We start from the raw sequence: 22,285 nt of genomic DNA, 5'->3' as shown, positions 1-22,285 counted from the left end.
GATCCCGCCCGTCCTGACGCTGAGTGAGGCACGCGCCAGCCCCATAGGCCGAAGCGTCGACCCAGAGACAGAGAGGGTTGGCGGTGTCGCTGTAGTCTGGAAAGGCAAGCATGACGTCGCGGGCGATCTCATTCTTCAGTTGTTCGAACGAGTCAGTCATTTCGGGTGTCCAGGTAAGCGCAGTGGAGCCAGACTGGCCGGTGAGCTCAGACAGAGGACGAGCGACCTCCGAGCAGCGGGGAACGAACTTCCGCTGGAAGTTCACGAGGCCGAGGAACCGGCGCAGCTCCTGAACAGTCTGCGGCCGCGGGAAGCTCTGAACTTTCTCGATATACTCAGGGGACTTGCGCAGTCCAGCTGCCGAGAGCTGATGTCCGAGAAACTTTACTTCATGCTGAAACCAGTGACACTTCGCTGTGTTCAGCGTGATCCCGTGCGCCTCCAGCGCCGACAGGACAGCATCCACGAGCTGCAGATGGCCGGAGAACGACGATTCCATCAGGAGCAGGTCATCCAGATACACCACAAGCTGCTGACGTGAGAATCCCGCGAAAATGGCCTGCATTTCGCGCTGGAAGACAGCAGGAGCGTTTTTCAGTCCGAAACTGAGACATCGGAACCGGTAGTGGGACCGCTGCGTGCTGAACGCGGTGAAGTCCCGCGACTCTTCTGCGATGGGAAGCTGGTAGTAGGCTCGTTGAATGTCCAGCGCGCTGAACCAGCGCATATCATGCGCGCTGTAGACGGAATCTGCTACATCTGTCATCGGGAAACGCTCTGTGACGGTGCGGCGGTTCAGGCGGCGGTAGTCGATGCATAGCCGAAGCGAACCATCGCGCTTCCGGATCGGAACGATTGGTGCATTCCATGCTGAGTTGCAGTGTTCGATGATCCCCAGACGTTCAAGCTCCAGACATTGACGCTCGACATCTTCGGCGATCGGTGGAGACATCCGTCGGGGTCGCACGTAGATCGGGGTGTCATCCATTAGTTCGATTCGGTGCGCGGTCAGAGCAGTCCGCGGGGTGTCAGCGTCATCACCCCCGAACACTCTCGAGTGCCGGTCGAAGATTTCCTGCACGGCGTCGCGCTGTTCACGTGAGAGGCCAGGTATCTCGTCAGCGGACGGCGGGCGACTGACCTGTTCGTCAGCGGCGTCCGACGAAGCGGCAAGGACTTCCACGGGAGGATCGCAGTCAAACATGCTGTCCGCTGCAGTGTACAGCTGGCCGATCAGTGCACCCTTCCGGACAGTGGTTGGTACAAAGCCTCGGTTGCAAACCAGCACACAGGGCTCGGACAGATCCACAATTCCATCAACAGGTTGCAAGCAGGGCGCACTGGCGACGTCCCCAGTGAACACATACGAGCGGGAGGGCGCATCACAAACGTCGCAGGTAGGCTGGGAACTGATCAGGCAGGGGAGGGTCACAGAGTCACCAGGCGCAACTGTGACGTCTCGAGTCGCGCGACAGGGCACTGCGCGGGCGAAATACGCACAGGCGGAGTTGCGATCCCCATCAGGCAGGTACAGCGTCCACTGCGAACCATCCACATGTCGGCCAGTGACCGCTCGGCGAGAGACATCGATACACAGTCTGTGTCGTTCCAGCGCGTCACAGCCGATAATCAGATCAGTTACGGCGCGGTCCGAGTCGAGCACCAGACAGTCTGTGAGCTGAAGCGGCACCCCGTGCAGAACAACGGAGACCTCTGCACGTCCCACCGGATGTAGCGTGCGGCCGCCGATCGCGTGAACAACCTCCGAACACGGTCGAATCACAGCATCATCAACCAAGTGTCGCGCGATCATGGAGCGGTCAGAGCCAGTGTCTATCACGCCCGTCACATTCTCAGAGCACCCAGCCACAGTAAACTTCGCGTGAAGGGCTGGCTGCGGTCGGGCAGACGAGGCGAAGACAGCTTCCGCATGCAGGGGAAGCGCGGGGCTAGAATCGGTCGTAGCGGCTGGCCCCGCCGCGGCAGTACGACCATCTAGTTTTCCGTCTGACTGAGTGCTGGGGCACGCCGGCCGCGGCGGAGGGCTCGAGAAGCCCCACGCTCCGCATGCATTACAGCCGGGCTTGGCGGGTCTTCTCGGGACCTGTCCAGCGGGAGTGGCGAGCTGGGGCGGCGCGCGCGACCTGGGGCTGAGGGGACAGGCCCATCGTCGTGAGAGGTGCGGCAGTCACGCGCAAAGTGGCCAGAGGCGCCGCACGTGAAACACAGGTCATTGGCACGCCGGCACTCGTCCGCGGTGTGACCGCGGCGGCGGCAGAAATCGCAGCGCAGAGGGTTCCTTTGACGGTCGCGGGTTGGCGAGTGTGCCGGCTGCACGGCAGTTGGTGCGCGGTGTCCGCGGGCTGACGCACCACGTGACTTAAATGCACCGCGCGGGACGCTGACGGAACGATGAGAGCAGTCCGAGTCGCTGTCTGACTCGTCAGCGGACAAACGGAGGTCGTGGTGCGCAGGACGTGACCGTGGTGACGTTGTCCGGGGGCGGGAGCGTTTGCACGACCGGCGCGCGGCCGTTGACTGACTGCCGTGCTCCGCTGAAGCACGTGCATATAACGAGTCGTGTGTGCCATCAGCCTCCGACTCGAATCGTTCACATTCCAGGTATGACACCAACCCATCCCACCTGAGCGTGGTATCATGATTAATCAGCGCATAACGCAGCTGCCGGCGGAGAAAATCAGCGGCACACGTGGGCAGCGTTGACAGCAGTTTACGTCGGAGATCACTGCTCACCTGTTTGTCCGCCTCAGGGTACGCATCTTCGAACAGCGCAGCCAGCCGGAACGCATACACTGCCAGAGATTCTCCCGGCCGGCGCGCGGCGTCCCGATATGCGTCCGTCGCAGTCGTCTCCTCGTAGCCGCGCTGACGAGCGGCCCACTCCAACATTCGGCGCTTGATCACTGGGTACGGGCTGCGGGGTCCGTTAGCATCGAATATTTCCAGAACGCGGCCCGACAGCTTTGAACGGAGCAGCGGCAGCGCGTCTTCCATTGTACCGCGGTATTCAGACGTACAGTACCTTTCAAACCGGGCGAAGAATTCATCCATGGGCTCTGCTGGGCCTTCACGAAACGGGAGCAGGTCGTGAGAGCGAGTCGGATGACTCTGGACCGTCTCACGACTCACTGGAGGCCCGACGGGGGCGAGGGCATCGTTTGTACCGGCGCCATTGTCGCCCGCCGGAGCCGCCCTGACAGATACGGCCTGCTGTAGCGCTGTTATCTGCCTGTCTTGATTTTGCATATGCTGCCGCATTTCTTCCATGAATGCGAGCAAAGCTGTCGGTTTCGCCTCCGTGATGGCGTCAGCTGGCGGCTGTGGTGAATCACTAGCCGGCGCGGGGTCAGAGGCCGACATGGCGTCGGAAAATTACAAAGTTACGTTAAAAAAAAAGAATACTAACGGCACGGTACTGAGTCTCGCTGGACTAGGGACGCAGCGGACGAGCCCCCAATGTTACCGGTCGCGAGTACTTTCCGGTTTCCAGCTCGAGAGTCTCGATTAACGGCAAAAACTATATTGCCAATCACACGGCGACGACATCCCCCCGCGGGTTCCCAAGCTCGACTGCCTTCCCGCCGCGTCTCTCGCCGCGCCGCGTCGCGCGGCGTCGCCATGGCAACGGACAGAGGAGATGCAAATTCCGACACACATACCCACGGACGCACGGCGGAGGGCGGCTTGGCGACAAAGAACTAAACATGTTTACTCTGTTACAACCTCTCTGAGTTCGCTTAGAAAGAGTGAGGGTCGGCCCGTCAGACGCGTTTTGCTGATCAGTTTCTCAAACATCTCTGGCTTTGTCTTTTCGTACATGTCAGTGACGGCTGTCTGTAGCTCAGAGAAATTTTTGTTGCTCAAGACAGCACGCGGAATGTGCGAGATGGTTTCCGGAGGCAGGGCAGAGAGAACGTGGTAGAATTTGGTCTGCGAGTTGGTGATTTTGGCAATGTTAAATTGGGCGTCCATAATAGCAAACCAGCCGTCAACCGCGGTGTCCATAAAAACCGGCGGCTTGATCGACACATGATGGACTGGCTCAGCATGAGCGGGCTCCATCGTGCCGTCGTTCGTCATGATCGTTAAAGTATAGCCGGTGTTTGCAATGCACTGAACAATTAAAATTTAAAACACCGAGTGCAAAATCCGAAAGAGCCAATGGAACGCCGAAATAAAATCACCGGAAGATAAATGCCTAACTAATCACACGGCGGAGAGATGGCACAGAAACCATCATGGAAAAGTGGCGCAGAAGCCACTGTGGAGCGACGGAATAGCAATCCATGTGGGGGAATAATATAAAATAATTGATTCGGGAATGAGCGGAGGCGACAACCCGGAAGTATGGAGAAATCGAACAAGAATCACGTCGGGGTCACCAATATGTGGTGCTGTGGGGCTGTTCACCACATATCAGTGACTGGATTTTACGTTAATCAGAAATGGAAAATATCAACCTGGTGCGTGTTCCAAAAATTCAAACAGTTCGATCCAAACGGCCCCAAGTAAAAGAATTAATTAAAAGAGCGGGTTGTTATATTTAAATTACCAAAACGAAGTCAAAAAAACCAAAACAGCGAATCAGACAATGGAGCGACGAAGAGACGAGAATGAAATCCAAGTTTGCCAAATATGCCCTGCCTAATCTAAGTTATAAATCCCGGACAGAACGGGCCTAATGGAGCCAGACGTGACGCGTCTGCTCGGGTCAAGAGCTCAGCCTGAAGTCCCGGGGTAGCGCGCGGCCCGACGCAGCGGGCCGGGTCCAGACATGCGCAGAAGCACTCGGACACCACGTGGCTGCCGATCGGAGCGCGGATTGGTCACTGGCCGACGCACTGCGGCAGCGCAGGCCGCAGACACGCGGTCGCATCGTGATGGGACAAAGTTCACGAACAGACACGTCCTGGGCCGCCTCCCCAGCGCCGGGGCGGGGTAGCGACGTCACAAGTCGGCGCGCGAATCGGTCTGCGCCGGGAACTCCCGTGCCGGCCGGCGACACACGTGGTTACCACAAAACAACGATTTAGAACACCGCTGGTTATAGTGCCTACTTGCCAAAGAAAATAAGAAAATAGGTGTCTCTTGGTAAACAAAATTGAGCTAGGATCATTTACGATTAGATTTTCTCTCGCAGAGCTGAGAGGATAAAAATGCGAGGTTGCGACTGGCCTGCCTTCCCGGCTGCTATCGCGTCGGCAAATGATTTTTAAGATACATTTTTTTTAGTGAGATTCTGGGTTCAATTTAAGTTTCCTAAGCTCAAAAATACATTTACGGGACGTACGATGGGATGTATTTACGAGCTCTGAGTCTGGGCACATGACTGGGGGAGGCGGGCTTTGCATGCCTATAGGCTCTACCAGCTCAGTGTCGATAGCGGGGGACAATAGCGACTGTGCCGGTAAATTGAAAACGGGGCAGCCCACGTTGCACCAGTTTCAAGTCATGACTCTACAAAAAGATAATTATTTTGCATCGGGGTCAAATGATGCATCATTTTGTGGTGCGCGTGTCAGCCGTGCGAGCGTCGTGCTGCGATACCTGCACTGTCAGCCAAGGGGATACCCATACCGCTTCCGTTCTAATCTGGAGGCGCTCGGCCGCCGCTGTTACCCGATCCATTTACCGTTCACATAATTAATCATCATTAGACCCACGTCACAAAGCTGGCCCGAATGTATGGATATTCCGTAGCTGTGACTTGAGTGAGGAGGAGCGGCGGGTATCGGCCGAGCCTGCCCTGTGGCCGGGTGTGTGACGGCCCCACCCACCGGTCCCGGCGGGCTGCTCCCACAGCGCCGGCCGCCGCGGGTCGCGGCCCGCCCGCTGCGGATCGCCGGCCGCGGCAGCAATTACAAGTGATTTCGGACTCGGCTGTTCCCGGAATTGCATGATAGACTGCTCGGCCACACGTGGACTCTGGACATGGGCGTTGGGCACTCCCAGTTACTCTCGCAGCTTAAACACCGGGCTCTGACACCTTACAAATGGGGCGTGCGATAATTTGTATGGTTTTCGCTGGGTCGGACGGACGTTTAATCCCGTTGTGCGTTGGGGCTGGTTAGTTTCATACCTTTGTAATAATCAATCTGAACCTTGATATGACAGGAGCTTTGCGCCCTGGTAGATATACACAACACAGCCACCCCATTCTGGTTCACGTATTTTGAGTGCTTTCACACAGCGGCTATTTTGCAGTTCAACGATAACATTGTGGAACGAGGAGCTAAAGGGAGTTAAACTACGTCCACTAAATTTCGCCAGCCGTGGGAGAGTCGATTCACAAAGTGTCGTCAGTGCTGTTGGCTCATTGCAGCACCCCGGCCCAGTTCCCTTATACGGATTGACACATTGCTGGCGCGCTGTTAAGAAAATAAGCCACGAATAAGAAATATTAACTAGATGCATGCCTCAGCAATAAATGTGGATGTTTACATGCACATACAGTTTATTCACATTCGATGACATCAGAAAAGCGAATACACGCACAATTTCGCCTCAGATTGAATCGAAACATACTCGGCCTTACCTGCCACCACGAGCTGAAGAACCGGAACGCCCCGGGACGACACGCAGGCTGGGACGACAAATGCTGAGGTTCAGCTAAGTTCAGCTGGCTGTAAGCTGTAAGCTCAGCTATACGGAGGGCAGGCGAGCTCGACTCAGTGTGTGGGGGAGGGGGGAGGGGGAGGCAGATCTACATACTGCGGACTGGGTAGCTCGGCTCTGTGTGTGTGTGTAGGTGGGGGGGGGAGGGGGGGGTCCGCTCTATACGGCGGACTGGGCAGCGCGGCTCCATCTGGGTGTGTGTGGCGGGAGTGCAGCTCTACTGCGGCCCGTAGCTGAAGACGGCCAGGCTGCCGGCGGTGTGGCCGGCCGCCAGTAGCTCGGTGAAGCCGTCGCCGTCCAGGTCGGCGGCGGCCACCTGCCCGGCCGTGCCGCCGGGACTGGCCAGCGTCAGCCGCTCGTAGCGCCAGTCGGCGCCGTCCGCGCTGGCCGGCTGCAGCACGTAGTGGCTGCCGTCGCCGTTCCCAGACAGCAGGATGAGCGGCTTCTCGCCGGCGGCGCGCGCCGCCCGGCTCGGGTGGAAGGCGACCGCCTCGCCGGGACTGACGCACTCGCCGACCGCGGCCTCGGCGGCGCGGAAGCCGTCCGCGATCGTGACGCGGCGCCAGTCGCCGGCGGCAAAGTCCTCCGGCACGGTCCACGCGTACACGGCGCCCGAGTCGGCCGCGTGGTCGTAGGCGGTGGCCCACACCTCGGGCGCGCCGTCGCCGTTCAGGTCGCTGTAGAACACGTCGAAGATGCTGCCGGTGGTGTTGTCGACGACGCGGGAGCGGACGCTGGCGAGGTCCGTCCAGTCGCCCGTCTCGCTCCAGTAGAGCGCCAGCCGCTCGTTCCACATCTCTCCGGCTACCACGACGTCGTAGGGGACGCCGGCAGAGGTAAGGCGCGCCACGCGGAACCCGGCGTCCGGGCCGCCCTCCACCACGTCCTTCTGCCGCCAGATGCCGTCCACCGGCGTACCCTCGTTGATCATGAAGGCGAGGCTCTTGAGGGGTGTGTGCGCCAGCTCCTTTTTGTTGAATCTGGCGGCGAGTAGGTCGAGATCGCCGTCGGCGTCCATGTCATGCCAGACGGCGCGCCGGTACGCCCAGTCGTGCACGTCCAGCATGCTGAGCAGGTAGGGCCCACTCGGCGGGGACGTCTCCGTGTTGAAGACCTGCAGCTTGCCGTGCGTGTGGAAGGTGCCCAGGTAGCCGGAGGTGACGATGACGCCCTCGAAGCCGACCGCCTGCGACGCCATGTAGTCGATGTCGTTGGTCCAGTAGGCGTTGTGGTCGAGCAGCTGCAGCTGCCAGTCGCTGACGGCGTCCAGCTGCCGGCCCGGCGCCGGCACCCGGTACACCTTGTCCGTGCCCAGGATGTTCTCCGGGTTGAAGCTGCTGACGTACAGGGTGGTCCGCTCGACGGCGTCGCCTGCGCCGACCGCGGCCGTGAACACCTCCACGAAGGAAGCGTTGGCAACGGCGACCTCGCCGAGGAGCCGCGGCAGCTCCGTCAGCCGCCGGCCGCCGGCCGCCCGGCCGGTCAGCGCGCAGGTCAGCGCGCAGCTCAGCGCGTAGGTCAGCACGGCGCGAGACATGGTGAGGTAGTGAGGCCGGTCCGCCGCTGGCGCTCCACGCCTTGGACTGCCTTATCTGGCGACCGGCTGAGCAGGCTCCCACGACCCTGTCTCACTGCCGCCGGGGTGCGGTGTGGCGTGACAGTAGTATTCCATTGAACAACTGTCACCATTACCGAAAGCTGTGGCGTTTTTCGCTATTGCTTGCATTACTGCATGCTTGCACGCTCAATTTCTGTGGCGCTGTCAAGGAACGAGACATGTCATTTCCACAGGTTCTCCGCAGGTGTAATGTGTTGGTATTCTGGTTTTACAGGCAGGTGATACGAAACATTGATACACAGTTCCTTAGTTTACAAGTGAGAGTGACCTAACCAGTTCACAGGATATTATTATTCGTATTAAAAGGCGAAGTCAGTGAGGGGACCGGCCGTGCGCGGCTATGTGCGCACGTTAAACTTGGACTATAAATTCTGCCATATGTAGAACTGGAATTGCGCGATCGGAGGGTAGAGGGAAGGGGCACCTTAACAAGCTGCGCTTAGCGGTGGCTCTGTCTTTGTGAGTCCTTCCTATCAAAAGGTTCGGACTAAATTTATAAAAAAAGATCTGCAGGTATTTGTTTATTAACCCTCGCCGGCACAGGGGGGGGGGGGGGGTTGATGCAACCCCCCCTAAGGTTTTTCGCGAATAACTCGCGTAAAAAGCGGCCGATCGCGACGAAACTTTCAGTATCCTCGCATTGATCAATTTTACACCTACCCTGAAAATTTAATGACCCTGACCCAAATGACCTTTGACCTGTGACCTCCTTTCCGAGACCATGTTTGGCCGGAATCGCGATTCGGCGTATGTCGGCTCGCATTAGCCGCGCGTTCGCAAGCTTTTCGTGGTTTTAAACGTTCAAACATGTGATTTGATGTTGCTCCCATACATTAGGGTGGGTGTCAAGGTCACCTGAAGGTCAGGTCAGGTCATTGACCTTTGGTGACCTCGGGTGACCTCGGTTCACTTTTTCGAGTTTTACATGCTTCTAGGCTAGTTTTTGGAACTGAATTCGAATTTAGCATCCATCTGAACATTTACGAAGTAGTTTTGGTGCCTTCGTAACATGTTACGAAGCTGTCAGAGGCGGTTGACACGTATTACGAATACCCGTCACCACCCCTACCGGTTGACCTGACCTGACCTGACCCGACCTGGTCTAAATGCCTCAAGACATCATCTCTGATCAAAACTAACACGATATTCGTGATCAGCACCCCGGAAAACCACTTAACAGCCACACTTTACGACTTTCTAACAGGTCCCGATTTTCCCGGTTTTCGGGTCATTGACCTGACCTGGAAGGTCACCCGATGACCTAGGACCTTAAAATTGGGTATCATCGGCTTCCTCTCGTAACGGGCAACACGCTCGTTTTTTTCGCGAAGCTCTAGCTCGATCAGGGGCCAAACGCGGGGGGGGTCTTACCCCCCTTGTGCCGTCGAAGGACGCAAAATGGCCTGTGCCGGCGAGGGTTAAGATGTTAAATGTAACTATTATTTATTTTCACCCCTCTAAAAATTGTTATTTGGAACAAATGACAGAGCAATTTCCGAGACATGCCACTACCAATATCATGCCGAATCCAAAACACTGCATTCATGGGACTCATTCCGCCACCCATGCTGGCGGAATGGGTGTATCTCTCGGCTCGAGCCCGCGAGCTCCGGTCAGCCGGAGGCCCGGAGGGCGCGCCGCTGCCCAGCAGGGCGGCTGCCACGCGTCGGGAGGCCGCATCGGCCCCCGATCGGGGCACTAAAACCGACTGGGGCCGGCGCCTCGCGCACAGCCGCGGTAATGGCCCCCGCCGGCGGGCCGGGCCGAGCGATTCCACGTGGAATTTCACGGCTGGAATGTGAGCTGTGAGGACTTCTTGCGACGATAGAGGGGGAGAGAGGGAGGGAGAGAGGGAGGGAGAGAAGGAGATGGAGAGAGGGGAGGGAGAGAGAGAGAGGGGGGGGGGAGATAGAGGCTGAGAGGGAAATGGGAAGGGAGGGAGTGAAACATTTGCGCGTAAACAGGCGATGAGGTTATTTGGAAGCATATTCACCTCAGATTACATGGTGTCGTGGTATGATATGCCTTTGGATTTATATTCTTAAATGGTAGGTATGTGCAATACAGATAAGTACTTACATAGACAACAAGTGCCTATAGGTATGCGATAACGAATGGGAAGTGGGAACTGCTTTTGAATATAGGCATATTCTTTTGAATAGGCTAACACGTATAGGTTACACGTATTTTTCGAGGAAATATCTTTTTTAAAGCCGATTAAAACGATTGAACGATTAATAACGATTGAAAATTGGCAAGAAGCTCGCAAACAAGGATAACCCAGTTTCAAAAATATCAGATCATCGCAAAATAAGGGCAAACATCGATTAGCATTTTTCAAAATATATATAATGCTAAAATTTTATGGAAAATAACGCAAAATATTTTATTATAAGGCCAATGGACCCCTCATAAAACGTCAATAACTGTTAATTTTGATCTTTGAAATTTTCAAAAAGTAAACTGAAGCGAATAGTCTTCTTTCAGAAAAAAAACTTATAGACAGGCTTGAACTGCCTATAAAGCAAAAGTTCTCCTCTTGGGGAAATACTTCACCAACCTAGCGAATGTTCATAAGGGCAATGACGAGCGTTTGGAATCTACATAGTTTGCAAAGTGTGTCTCAGAAACAGATGGGAGATATAATCTGCTATACAATACGCTACGAAAAAAATTATCCTTGAGACTTCCCATCTGTTCAGGAATGGGGTCGTTTTGAAGAGAAAAATAGTGATTGGGGTGTTGGTGCCAGTCTTCGTGATTGAAATGGCGCCAGAGAATACCTACAAAATACTCATGGATGGTGTCGATGCAAGCTGTCAGCTCTCAGTGAGAAACAGTTGCTGCCTGGAAGCTCGTTAAGTCGGACGCAGAAACTGCAAGAGATTCCCCTGCAAGAGCTTAAAAGCAGGAAACCTTCTATCAGCATTCGGCAGCTATTGGAGCGATGCAAATCTGTATGGGCACATATCTTTGGAGCTGCAGACAGGATTTGGTATCAAGCATTCCTATTAGTTGTCAAAGCATGCATCTTTGTCAAGTTTACACATAGACATCAAAACCTTAGATTTTCGGCTGGTTCTTATATGTTTTATTGGCGTTGGAAATGTGTGAACGAGCTTTTGAGACACCCTGTACGAGTATGTTATTAGTCGATCGGAACTCTTGAAAAGGGACGCGCCATGCTCCACTCCCTCGATTGCGTCTACCCCAAGTGTGGCAACAAAAAGCAAGCGTTTGTTTTGGGGCAAATGCAAACTTTTGCATCTTGCATTGCCAAACGAGATGGAAAATGTACTTACCTATACCAAGAATAACCCAATCTAAGGTGCGGAGCCTCGCGCGTCTTGGTGTCACGATTTCCAAATGACCATCAACTTACTCGAAGTACCTATTCGAGTTATTATCGGGTTTTGTCGAGAAAACAAAATAATACCTACCACGCAGTTTGACGAGGGCTGTACAGTGACGAGGCCAGTCTCGAAAGTACCGCGCAGCGGCGCAATGGATCCATCAAGCCCGACTGAGGAAGGGCTGCTTATTTTGAGAGTCACCGAGGCCCGAGCCCATTGACCTGGGGATGGATGAGGATGTCAAATGGTTCAGTGACGCTCAAATTTAGTAGCCCTTCCTCGATCGGGAATGGGATTGATCGATCCACCGCGTCGATGTGCGGTACTTTCACGACTGACTACAGTGTACAATAGTGGGGTATTGTATTGTATTGTATTGTATTGTATTTACGATTGTAGGCGATCCACACATGGCGTAGCGATTACGGAACAGCACTAATCCTCGGCTGTGCCGGCTAGTACCTGTTTTACGGGGGCATGCAGTTGGGTATTTGTTGGGAGAACTGACATGTGCTGCCGCTGACAGAGTGAGACGTGTGTGAGATCACTGCCCTCAGACACTCGAAGAAATTATTGTCGCACACATTTTAACGATCACATCTGTTGTCCAAGTGGGCTAAGCGAGCATGGAAGGGCTGTGACTGCGTAACGTTGAGGGAGTGATAGTGACCGGTGACATCTTTAGAGAGATCAGATGACGGTGCTGAGAGGGTTCCAGTGAGTGCCGCCGTCCCGGTGCAGTGCTGGGTGGGAGTGGCGAACACTGAGCACTACTGGTAGCGTCCAGTGTGCGTCAGTGTGTGTGAGAGGACACAGTGTGTGTGTCTGGAGGACACAGTGTGTGTGGTGAGAGGTCCGGCGTCTGTGGTGAGAGGACACAGTGTGGTGAGAGGACACAGTGTGGTGAGAGGTCCGGTGTGTGGTGAGAGGGCCGGTATGTCTGTGAGAGGTCCCGTGTCGCTGCTGACCTCTGACCCCGGCGGACCGGCCGGACCCGGGACCCAGTGACCCCGCTGCGCTCGGTCGAACCTATACGACCGCCCCCGGCCGGCCTGGCCGCGCGCTCCGATCATCTGGGTCGTCAGGCGCGCCCGCCGGCCCCGCCGCGTGCATATGCTGGTCCGTTTGAACCGCCCCGTTATATAATACTAGTTACCTCTGCCAGTGCACACCGCCCTATAGTATAATGAAATGGGCTTCATGCGCGCGGCTGCGGGTGAAATCAGTTGATGGAGAGCTGCTCGCCCCCGCGGCATCTCAGCGGAAATGGGAAAAGATCTGTTCCTGCGGGCGCCGCCTGCGCTGCTAGTTATCCGCACTGGCATTTGACCGGGTGTCCTTCCTCGCCACCTCCCTCCGAGTCGGCATATCCGCTGTGACCAGACGGGGTATCCTATACGAGACAGTGACCTGAAACGCGGGGAGGGCAGCCGCCACAGGCCGGCCCAACCGAGATGGCTGGACGGCGGACGTCCAGGTCTTTCAGAGGTCTACTTATATGTATTTTCACTGGGCCGTATACTGTTCGAAATCGGGCCATCGGGACTGCGTGCACGGACCTGTGCCCCTACCTCTGTGGCCGCCGTGTATGAAGCTGCATTGTATAACCATAAACCAAGTGTCTGAAAACTCCGTGATATCTTGTGTTTGAGGACTGCTCTTCCGTCCATTCCATATGACAAAGCAGGTGTTTTCATCCTTTTAGCATACCGATAAGACAGTCATTTGACATATATGCGTGCTAAATGACTGTCCGAAGTATGCTGACACTGAGCCGAGTGGTTTCTGGGCCCGAGGTGGCCGCGGTTGTTATCCGGCCCCGAGCGGTCGGGTCGGCCCGGTATCCCAGGCCGGGAGGCGTCACCGCCAGACAGACGTCAGAAGGCCGCCGCGCTCCCATCAGAGCGTCATCCGATAATGGTAATCAGAGCCGGACCGTAATTGAAATTATGGTTATTACGTCGGCCGTGCTGCGCGGCTCTGCGGCGATCAGCGGCCCTCGTTTCCATCTCCGGATGGTCGGGCGATCGAGCGCCCCGGAGTCGGACTGGGGGTGGTCCTCCCGCGCCCGCCCTGACGCCGCTAACTGAGGGCAGGCCGGCCGCACAGGACGCTAACTAACACGGGGCCGCCGGGCTGCTCGGCACATCAGGATAGGACGCTGACTGACGGGCCGACCGCCGCGCCGGGCCAGTACAGGTGTCACAGACGCCAACTAACACAGGGCCGCCGGGCAGGTCGGCGCTTCACGGACAGGTGTGAGTACCTAACGTTCTAGCCGAGGGTTCCGATGCGACCGAGAGGGACTCCGCAGCCCGCTGAGCTATGCAGTGTATGAGGAGCCTGTCCAGAAATGGCATCTGTACGATTGCAAATCTAAAATATGAATCATCTGCTGGCTTGTATGTTGGTTTCTCCAAAAGGAATATCAATCCATCTCTGGGAACTTGAGCATTATGGAAAGAATAGTCTGCCAACCAAACCAAACAGCATGCGCTCTGCAGCGCCAGGGAGCGCCATGCGCGAGCGTGCAGTCCCCCGACAGAGCGAGTCGACAGTCGGTTCAGTCCAGGGGCCGACAGTCGGTTCAGTCCAGGGGCCGACAGTCGGTTCAGTCCAGGGGCCGACAGTCGGTTCAGTCCAGGGGCCGACAGTCGGTTCAGTCCAGGGGCCGACAGTCGGTTTAGTCCAGGGGCCGACAGCCGGTTCAGTCCAGGGCCGACAGTCGGTTCAGTCCAGGAGCCGACAGTCGGTTCAGTCCAGGAGCCGACAGTCGGTTCAGTCCAGGGGCCGACAGTCGGTTCAGTCCAGGGGCCGACAGTCGGTTCAGTCCAGAGCACAGTCGTCAGTCAGTACCGCGGCTCAGAGTCGGCCATCGCCCGTACCGCAGCTCAGAGCCGGCCATCGCCCGTACCGCAGCTCAGAACAGCCCATAACAAGTACCGCCGCCCAGAGCCGGCACGCCGCGGCCCGGCCCGGCAGTCCGCCGCTCTGCCGTGAGTGCCGCCGCCACCCACGTCCTGGAGTCCGGGGGTTCCCGCTGCGCTGGAGGAGGTGTGTAATGGCGCGCACCGTTCGCAGCGGGATGGCTGCACCGGCAGTTACTATGTTAACTGCGGCCGGCCGGCTGACCCGGCGGGCCAGCAGTCTCCGGCGCCGAGCGGCCGGGTCACGGGGCGCCCACCCTCCACCCGCTCCTCCCCGCAGTTTACGAGCCTCCGCCGCGGATATAGGACATTTATTGGCCGGCGCCAGCGTGCCTGCACCTCCCGAGCAGCGTGCACGCTTCAGTGCACCCAACCTGAAACGACGGCCGCGCCGGCCATACAAAACAACTTACATGGAAGGTGTATACGGCTTTTCCTACATGCCACAGGAGCAAACCTTAACCCTCGCATGTGTAGGGGGGGGGGGGGGGGGTCGGATGGACCCTCCCCATGGTTTTTCGCGAATAACTCGCGTAAAAAGCGGCCGATTGCGACGAAACTTTCAGTACCCTCGCATTGATCAATTTTACACCTACTCTGAAAATTTCATGACCCTGACCCAAATGACCTTTGACCTGTGACCTCTTTTCCGAGACCATGTTTGGCCGGAATCGCGATTTCGCGTATGTCGGCTCGCACTAGCCGCGTGTTTGCAAGCTTTTCGTGGTTTCAAACGTTCAAACATGTGATTTGATGTTACTCCCGTGTGTGTCAAGGTCACCTGAAGGTCAGGTCAGGTCATTGACCTTTGGTGACCTCGGGTGACCTCGGGTCACTTTTTCGAGTTTTACATGTTTCTAGGCTAGTTTTTGGAGCTGAATTCGAATTTAGCAACCATTTGAACATTTACGAAGTAGTTTTGGTGACTTCGTAACATGTTACGAAGCTGTCAGAGGCGGTTGACACGTACTACGAATACCCGTCACGACGCCTACTGGTTGACCTGACCTGACCTGACCCGACCTGGTCTAAATGCTTCAAGACATCATCTGTGATCAAAACTAACACGATATTAGTGATCAGCACCCCGAAAAACCCCTTAGCAGTCACACTTTACGACTTTCTAACAGGTCCCGATTTTCCCGACTTTGGGTCATTGACCTGACCTGGAAGGTCAACCAATGACCTAGGACCTTAAAATTGGGTATCATCGGCTTCCTCTCGTCACGGGCAACACGTTCGTTTTTTCCGCGAAGCTCTAGCTCGATCAGGGGCCAAACGGCAAGGGGGGGGGTCCAACCGACCCCCCCCCCTACACATTAGAAGCTGGCAAACGCCGCACACATGCGAGGGTTAAGCTGTTGCTTCCACTTTCCAGCGCCAAATAATGCTTAGGATTCGTTTAGTCATGTTTTTGGGATAGGTAAAAAGTGACTACAGCACTGCTGAGAGATTAAAATTGAGACAAGTTTATCCAAATAAAGCATCATCCTTGAGCTTCATCCACATTTTAGCCTCACAAATCAGCTTTTTACGGTTTTGGAGCATTTGGCGTAAACAAGGATGGACGTTTTACCTTTCAATCCCCGCCGGTATTGGCCTTAACAATTAAAAAAGACAGGATAATTTATGCATTTGACTATTTTTTGTATGAGATTCAATTTCTTAAGTTTAAATATTAAATGATTGTTCTGAAAAGGCAGACATTTTGTTCTCAAATGAATTCTAATGTAAGGGGCTCAGCGGCAGCAAAGTCAGCCCAACAGAACCTGAAGATCGTCGTTTGAGCGGGAATGCGTTCGTGCACAGGTTGCTACGGTGCACGGGAACCCGTGACTACTCGCTTTGATTCAGACCTGTTTCACATATGAGTAGTACATAGTTACCTACTATGTCGATACACCAGGCATTCACAATGGCCAGCAAGCTAGTTTACTCAACTAAATTGCATGCAGAGCTTTGTAAATCAGGACAAGCGAAGCATTGCTTCTGTCAGCTAGATCTGATGCATCAGCTTTGCAAATTCATCCATATGGATGGATAATAAGAGTTAAAAGCTCGCAATGTTGTCACATAAAAAAATGCGACAAGACAGTAGAAAAAGCGCGACGTGCAGGTACTCACGACGTTTGGTGGATAATTTGAGGCAGGATTCCATCGCGCTCTGACTGGTTTGAAGCAGACGGCGCGGCGGCTTCCGAACAGCCAGCGCCTATCGTCTTATACGGGCTAAGCGCCTACCACGCCGTCAGGTGGTGGTGGTGGCGAAATTCTAGACGGTCCTCAAGAAGAGACAAGACAAAAGGAGAAAATAAATAAATATAGACATGACAGTGAATGCTGAGCTGTATTTTGTTAGTGCTGTATTTTGTTGTTAGTGTAGTTTCCTCATTTTTACGTAAACTATAATATTCAAACAAATCAGCCTGGGTAGTGCATGCATTCTTGAGCGAAAATCACTGATGGCCTCAATCTGCATACTCATGCAGAAAACATGAGGTAAAAAAAACATAAAATCTTTGACACCATGCCTAGGAGAGCATGTCGTCATTTGCACTTTGTGCAGTGCAACATAGGTGAGTGAGAAATGAGAATATATTTCATGACTTTGAAATGGAATGTGGGGCCCGATTCCATACCACAGAAAACATGGTCAAATAATCAGTACAGAATGGTGCAGGCAAAAGCCGGCTGGTTAAAAAAGTGCAAGCTCATTTTATCAGGCATAGGTCGACAGAACTATTCATGATTCTGTCTTGATATAAACAGCGGCTGACAAAGAGTGATGACTGACGGGCCGGGGGCTCTGTACCGTGTCACACTTTCAACGGCAGTCAATGCGTTCTTATTCATTCGCGTGGTGCTGGCGCTTACATTCCACCATGATACGCCACCCTCGGTACTGCCCGTGGACGGCCCTGGGGCGACAACGCGTCATTTGCTGGTACGAGTATGTGCGTGGCCGGTGCCGCCCGATACTTTCATGTAGCTCAAACACATTTCATTTCCATGGATAGCGATCCCGGATCACCAGTCCCCGTGGAGCCCGCCGTCCCCTGTAATGGTCCGGGAGTCGGTCGGAGCAGTGAGCACGCTGTCCCTTGTACTCGGTCGGAGCAGTGAGCCTGCTGTCCCCTGTAATGGTCCGGGAGTCGGTCGGAGCAGCGAGCCTGCTGTCCCCTGTACTCGGTAGGAGCAGTGAGCCTGCTGTCCCCTGTAATGGTCCGGGAGTCGGTCGGAGCAGTGAGCCTGCTGTCGGAGCAGTGAGGCTGCAGTCCCCTGTAATGGTCCGGGAGTCGGTCGGAGGAGTGATCGCCTCCCCCCCCCCTGTAATGGTCCGGGGGTCAGTCGGAGAAGTGATCGCCCCCCTCCCCCCTGCAATGGGTCCGTGAGCCGTGGGACCATCCGTGCCGGCGCCTCCCGGGCCACTCCGCCGCCGCAGGACAATCCCTGCCCGCCGGCAGATCCGGCGCAGCACCTCAGAAACTAGGCCGCAGCGGTTGGGTGGCACGCGGTGCGTCCGGAGCACCGTCGGTCACGACGGGGTGGGACCGAGGACTGAGGACGGCCCGCCGTGGACCGAGGACTGAGGACGGCCCGCCGTGGACCGAGGACTGAGGACGGCCCGCCGTGGACTGAGGACTGAGGACGGGTCGGCTGTCGGACTGAGGACGGCCCGCCGTGGACTGAGGGCTGAGGACGGCCCGCCGTGGACTGAGACTGACACATGCCCGCCGTGGACCGAGGACTGAGGACGGACCGCCGTGGACTGAGGACTGAGGACGGGTCGGCTGTCGGACTGAGGACGGCCCGCCGTGGACTGATGGCTGAGACGGGCCCGCTGTCGGGCCGAGCGCTGAGGACGGACCCGCCGTGGACTGATGGCTTAGACGTGCTCGCTGTCGGGCCGAGCGCTGAGGACGGACCCGCCGTGGGAGCCGGCTGAACCGGCGGCCGCCGGCCCATCCATCAGACGGGGAGGCGGCCGCAGCCCGGCGCGCCGGGGGGATTTCCGAGAGTGTGAGCCGAGTGGTGTCAGGTGTGAGTGAGCAGCGTCCGAACTCGATCCCGGAGCCCGGCCAGTGACCGGCCAGCCTCCACACCACCTCCCCGAGGCGGTCCGTATTTAGATCTGCCCTCTTCATCCACGGGACCAGCCCATCATCAGCCTTGATCATAACTCACTGTCACGGGCTGGCGGTCACCCAGCCCAGACAACCGGTGATCGATCTCTGTACCATGGAGCATATCCCTATACCGAGTGACCGTGCGATGGCCCGTCCGCCACTGCAGGGCTCGGCAGGCCCAACTGGAGGGGCTCAGCCGGCGGCCGGTGGCCAAATTAACCTAGCATCTCTCCCGTTGTCATCGAACCTGCGGTTCTTTTAAATAAGCTGAACGTGCCTAGGCTATTAAGGGAATAATAGTCCGTAACTCCGTATTCACTTACTGATATCCTTATACAATATACCTACACGTCTACGAAAAGATCCGAGTTTCGACTTATGGCCTAGAGTTGCAAAAATGAAACAAATTAGTTTCAATTTTTAACCCTCGCCCCGCTTGAGGAGGGGGGGGCAATATTGCCCTCTGTGTTTTTCCTGAATAGCGAGGAAAGGGCGGCGCGCAGGGTCGCCAAATTTTTAGTACCTTTCCGGGCGTCAATTAGACACCTTTACACAAAATTTCAAGTCTTAGGTCACCTTTGGTCAAGAGTTATTGAGGTCAAACTAAGGTCATGTTAGAACAGAAATGGCAAAAAAAAAAAATCTTGAAACGCTCACAAAAGCTACAGTAACCAAGCAATTTCAGAGTTCTCTATATGGTCATGTAGAAAAAAGATGGCGCTACAAAACTGCTATCTCCGATTTTCAAAAGTTTGGGATTTTGACGCCCCAAAAATAAAAAAGTTTTTTTTTAGAAAAACGCAAAAAATCCCAAAAGTTTTTGGAATTTCGAAAAAAAACTTGAGTATATATGTGATAGTCCCTGCGCTCTTCTATCTACATACCAAATTTTAGATCGATACCTCCTTTTTTGGCCTAGTTATTGCAAAAAAAAACTTCAAAATTGATGACGTCAGATTTTTTAACTTAATTTTTTTAGCAATTCTAGAAACTTGGCCTAATTTGACCTGACCTTGACCTGCCCTTCACCAGAACATATTATGACCTGGCCCCAAAGGCTGCCTGTCCCACCTAATCGCATTTGACATATAAAATGGACCATAAAGCATGCATCACATGATATTTTCATATTGTGACCCTAAGTGACCTGACCTCCGTGACCTGACCTGGTATCAGTGACCTCAACTAGCAAAATATGTGTTTGACGAACAATTCCCCATTGATGATTTTCAATGAAATGCATTTTACTCGATTATCCCGCGCCCCGCTGGGGGGGGGGGCAGAATCTGCCCCCCCTCCCGTTTTTCGCCAATAACTTCTAAACGCGTTACGCCAGCGACGTCAAACTTTCAGTACCTTATCATACATCAATTTGACACGTTCCCTGAAAATTTGAGCGAAATCCGTCGGAAAATTTTTGAGAAATTGACGTTTTAGTGACGTCATGTTCGCCATTTTCGCCTCAAAAACGGCAAAATTTCAAACGCCGCTAATATCTTCATTTTTAAAGGAATCAAGACGTAACAAAAAAGTTATACGTGATTCTACTTTGTCTATCAAATGGCTATCTCGGTTTTTTGAAAATTTTGGATTTTGGCCAAAATTTTTCCGAAAAACTGACTTTTTTGGGAAAATATTTATAAAATCCAAAATTTTGAGTTTATCGAAAAAACCGGAATATATGTCAAAGAAGTGGTCTATGTGCACCTACATACCAATTTTTAGAAGAATCGTTTCAAAAATGTGGGAGTTATTCAAAATTTTATGACGTCACGACACACAATTTTTTTGAAAAATGATTTTTTTTGGAAGTTCTAGACCTCGTACGGAAACAAAAATAGCACCATTCGATTTGCCGTGAAAAACTGCATCGGATAGACACCTTTTTAGGCCTGAACAACCAACTTCAAAATTTGACCTCACTTGACCTGACCTTGACCTGACCTCGACCTGAAATTCATCCAGAGGTGGTCCATATCACTTATTGAGTGTGCCTATTGAATTCCATGAGTAAAATGACCCATAAAACATGTGTCGCACATGCCCTTTTCTATATTTTGTTTTTGGTGACCTGACCTGACCTGACCTGACCTTGACCTTGACCTTTGAATGACATTGTGTGCAACGAATATTGTCTTGGTAGTCTAAGAACACGTTTTGGGCAATCAGTCTCAGTCCATTCTTCGGCAACTACGGTGCAAGGCCGATACTGTAGAAACTTGCATTTTGTACCCTTGACCTGACCTTGACCTGACCTCTGACCTACTTAAGCAAAAAAAATTGGGCTCTTAAGATCCGCCTTGTTGAGAGCTTTCGATTGCCGTTTTCCCCGTCTTTCTACGACCATCGGTTCGGAAGTTAGACAGGGGGGGCAGAATCTGCCCCCCCCAGCAGGGCGCGTATGGCTGAATAGCCCAGCGGGGCGCGGGTTATACAACGCATTTCTTGAAATGCCTGTAAACGGTGAAAATTCGACATTTGACCTGATCTGTGACGTCACGGTTTGTCCTAGGTCAATGAAATTGGGTCGCAAGGTAGTTCCCTGTTGGGGCTATCCAACACCGTTTGCTGCTTGTCGCTATGTTGCGTGGTTCTCGAGATCTTAGGGGCGCTGCTCGGCAGATTCCAACGGGGCGTGGGTTAACGGATGATGACACGAGCCAGTCAGAAGTGCTCAAAGCTCTTACTTGCGGCGTAGGTGCTAGGCCGACACACTTCTTAGCACTTTTACTGACTGGTGGATTGCGCCCCTCCCTTCAATTTTTCCGTAAATATCTCAAAAACGTCTAGCGCTAGGCGCATGCCATTTTTCCAACTTTTCCTGAAAATCCATTGCGCACATCCTGTAAGAATGGTGAACCGCTATTGAACAGCAGCGGCTCTAGGATCTACATACTTATTGGAAGGCCTTCCTCTGACATGTCACAAAAATGCCGCAGTGCAGTGTCTTTCAGAAGTAGGTATTTAACACTTTTCTATGTCCATTAACATTGATGGAAGTGAACTTTGCATTTTTTGTTTACATCTTTCTAGTACTGCCGTTTTATTAAACATCCCACTGAACACAAAAGATCATGTTAAAGAATAAAGAAAAACATGGATATTGGAGTGCATTAGCGAAAATGCTGGCGGTGATGTCGCCCTTAACCGTCCCACAAGCTTATCCATTCTTGGTGCCAGGCCCCAGGTAATTCAGGCCTCTATTTAGAGCTACAGCGCTGCGAAAAACGCATTCGATAGCCCTTTTACCAGTCTTTCTGAAATGTATTCTCAGATTTGACCTCAGGTCAAAGGTTTAGCCTCCACAGAACAAAAACTAAGAATAGCCCCTTTACGAAGAAGTTATACTACAATAACTTTTGGCTTTCAAACAGGCATTGTTTGAGTTGCTGAAGGAGGCTGCATCAGCAACGACGTTCAGTCAGGTTGTGATCATGGGCGATATAAATATCGGAAAAATAGATTGGGAAGCATCTGCAGTTTTACCTGGTGCTACAAGTCTTTCACAAGAGCTTCTTGATTGCATGGAAGACAATTTCATGATACAACATGTGAAGGAACCAACACGATATAGAGTCGGAAATGACCCAAGCATATTAGATCTGATAATAACAACAGAGGAGG

At 53.9% G+C, this 22,285-nt stretch overlaps 1 protein-coding gene across 1 annotated transcript; it reads right to left on the bottom strand.

Moving 5' to 3' along the window:
- Window positions 1-6,853: 6,853 nt before the first annotated feature.
- LOC122371317 lies at window positions 6,854-8,173 on the bottom strand. Its single transcript, XM_043347583.1, has one exon. It carries the CDS (start codon window positions 8,171-8,173, stop codon window positions 6,854-6,856), a length of 1,320 nt encoding a protein of 439 aa, XP_043203518.1.
- Between the last annotated feature and the right edge of the window lie 14,112 nt (window positions 8,174-22,285).

The sequence above is a fragment of the Amphibalanus amphitrite genome, unplaced genomic scaffold, assembly GCF_019059575.1.
Source record: "Amphibalanus amphitrite isolate SeventyFive unplaced genomic scaffold, NRLGWU_Aamphi_draft 000004F_arrow, whole genome shotgun sequence".
NCBI classification, from domain to species: domain Eukaryota; kingdom Metazoa; phylum Arthropoda; class Thecostraca; order Balanomorpha; family Balanidae; genus Amphibalanus; species Amphibalanus amphitrite.
Note: the sequence above shows the minus strand (reverse complement) of the source record. Positions and strands in the feature narration are given on the sequence as shown.

What these genes read in the sequence shown, in the direction of transcription:
- LOC122371317 (XM_043347583.1), bottom strand. Translation starts at nt 8,173, where the DNA reads ATGTCTCGCGCCGTGCTGACCTACGCGCTGAGCTGCGCGCTGACCTGC.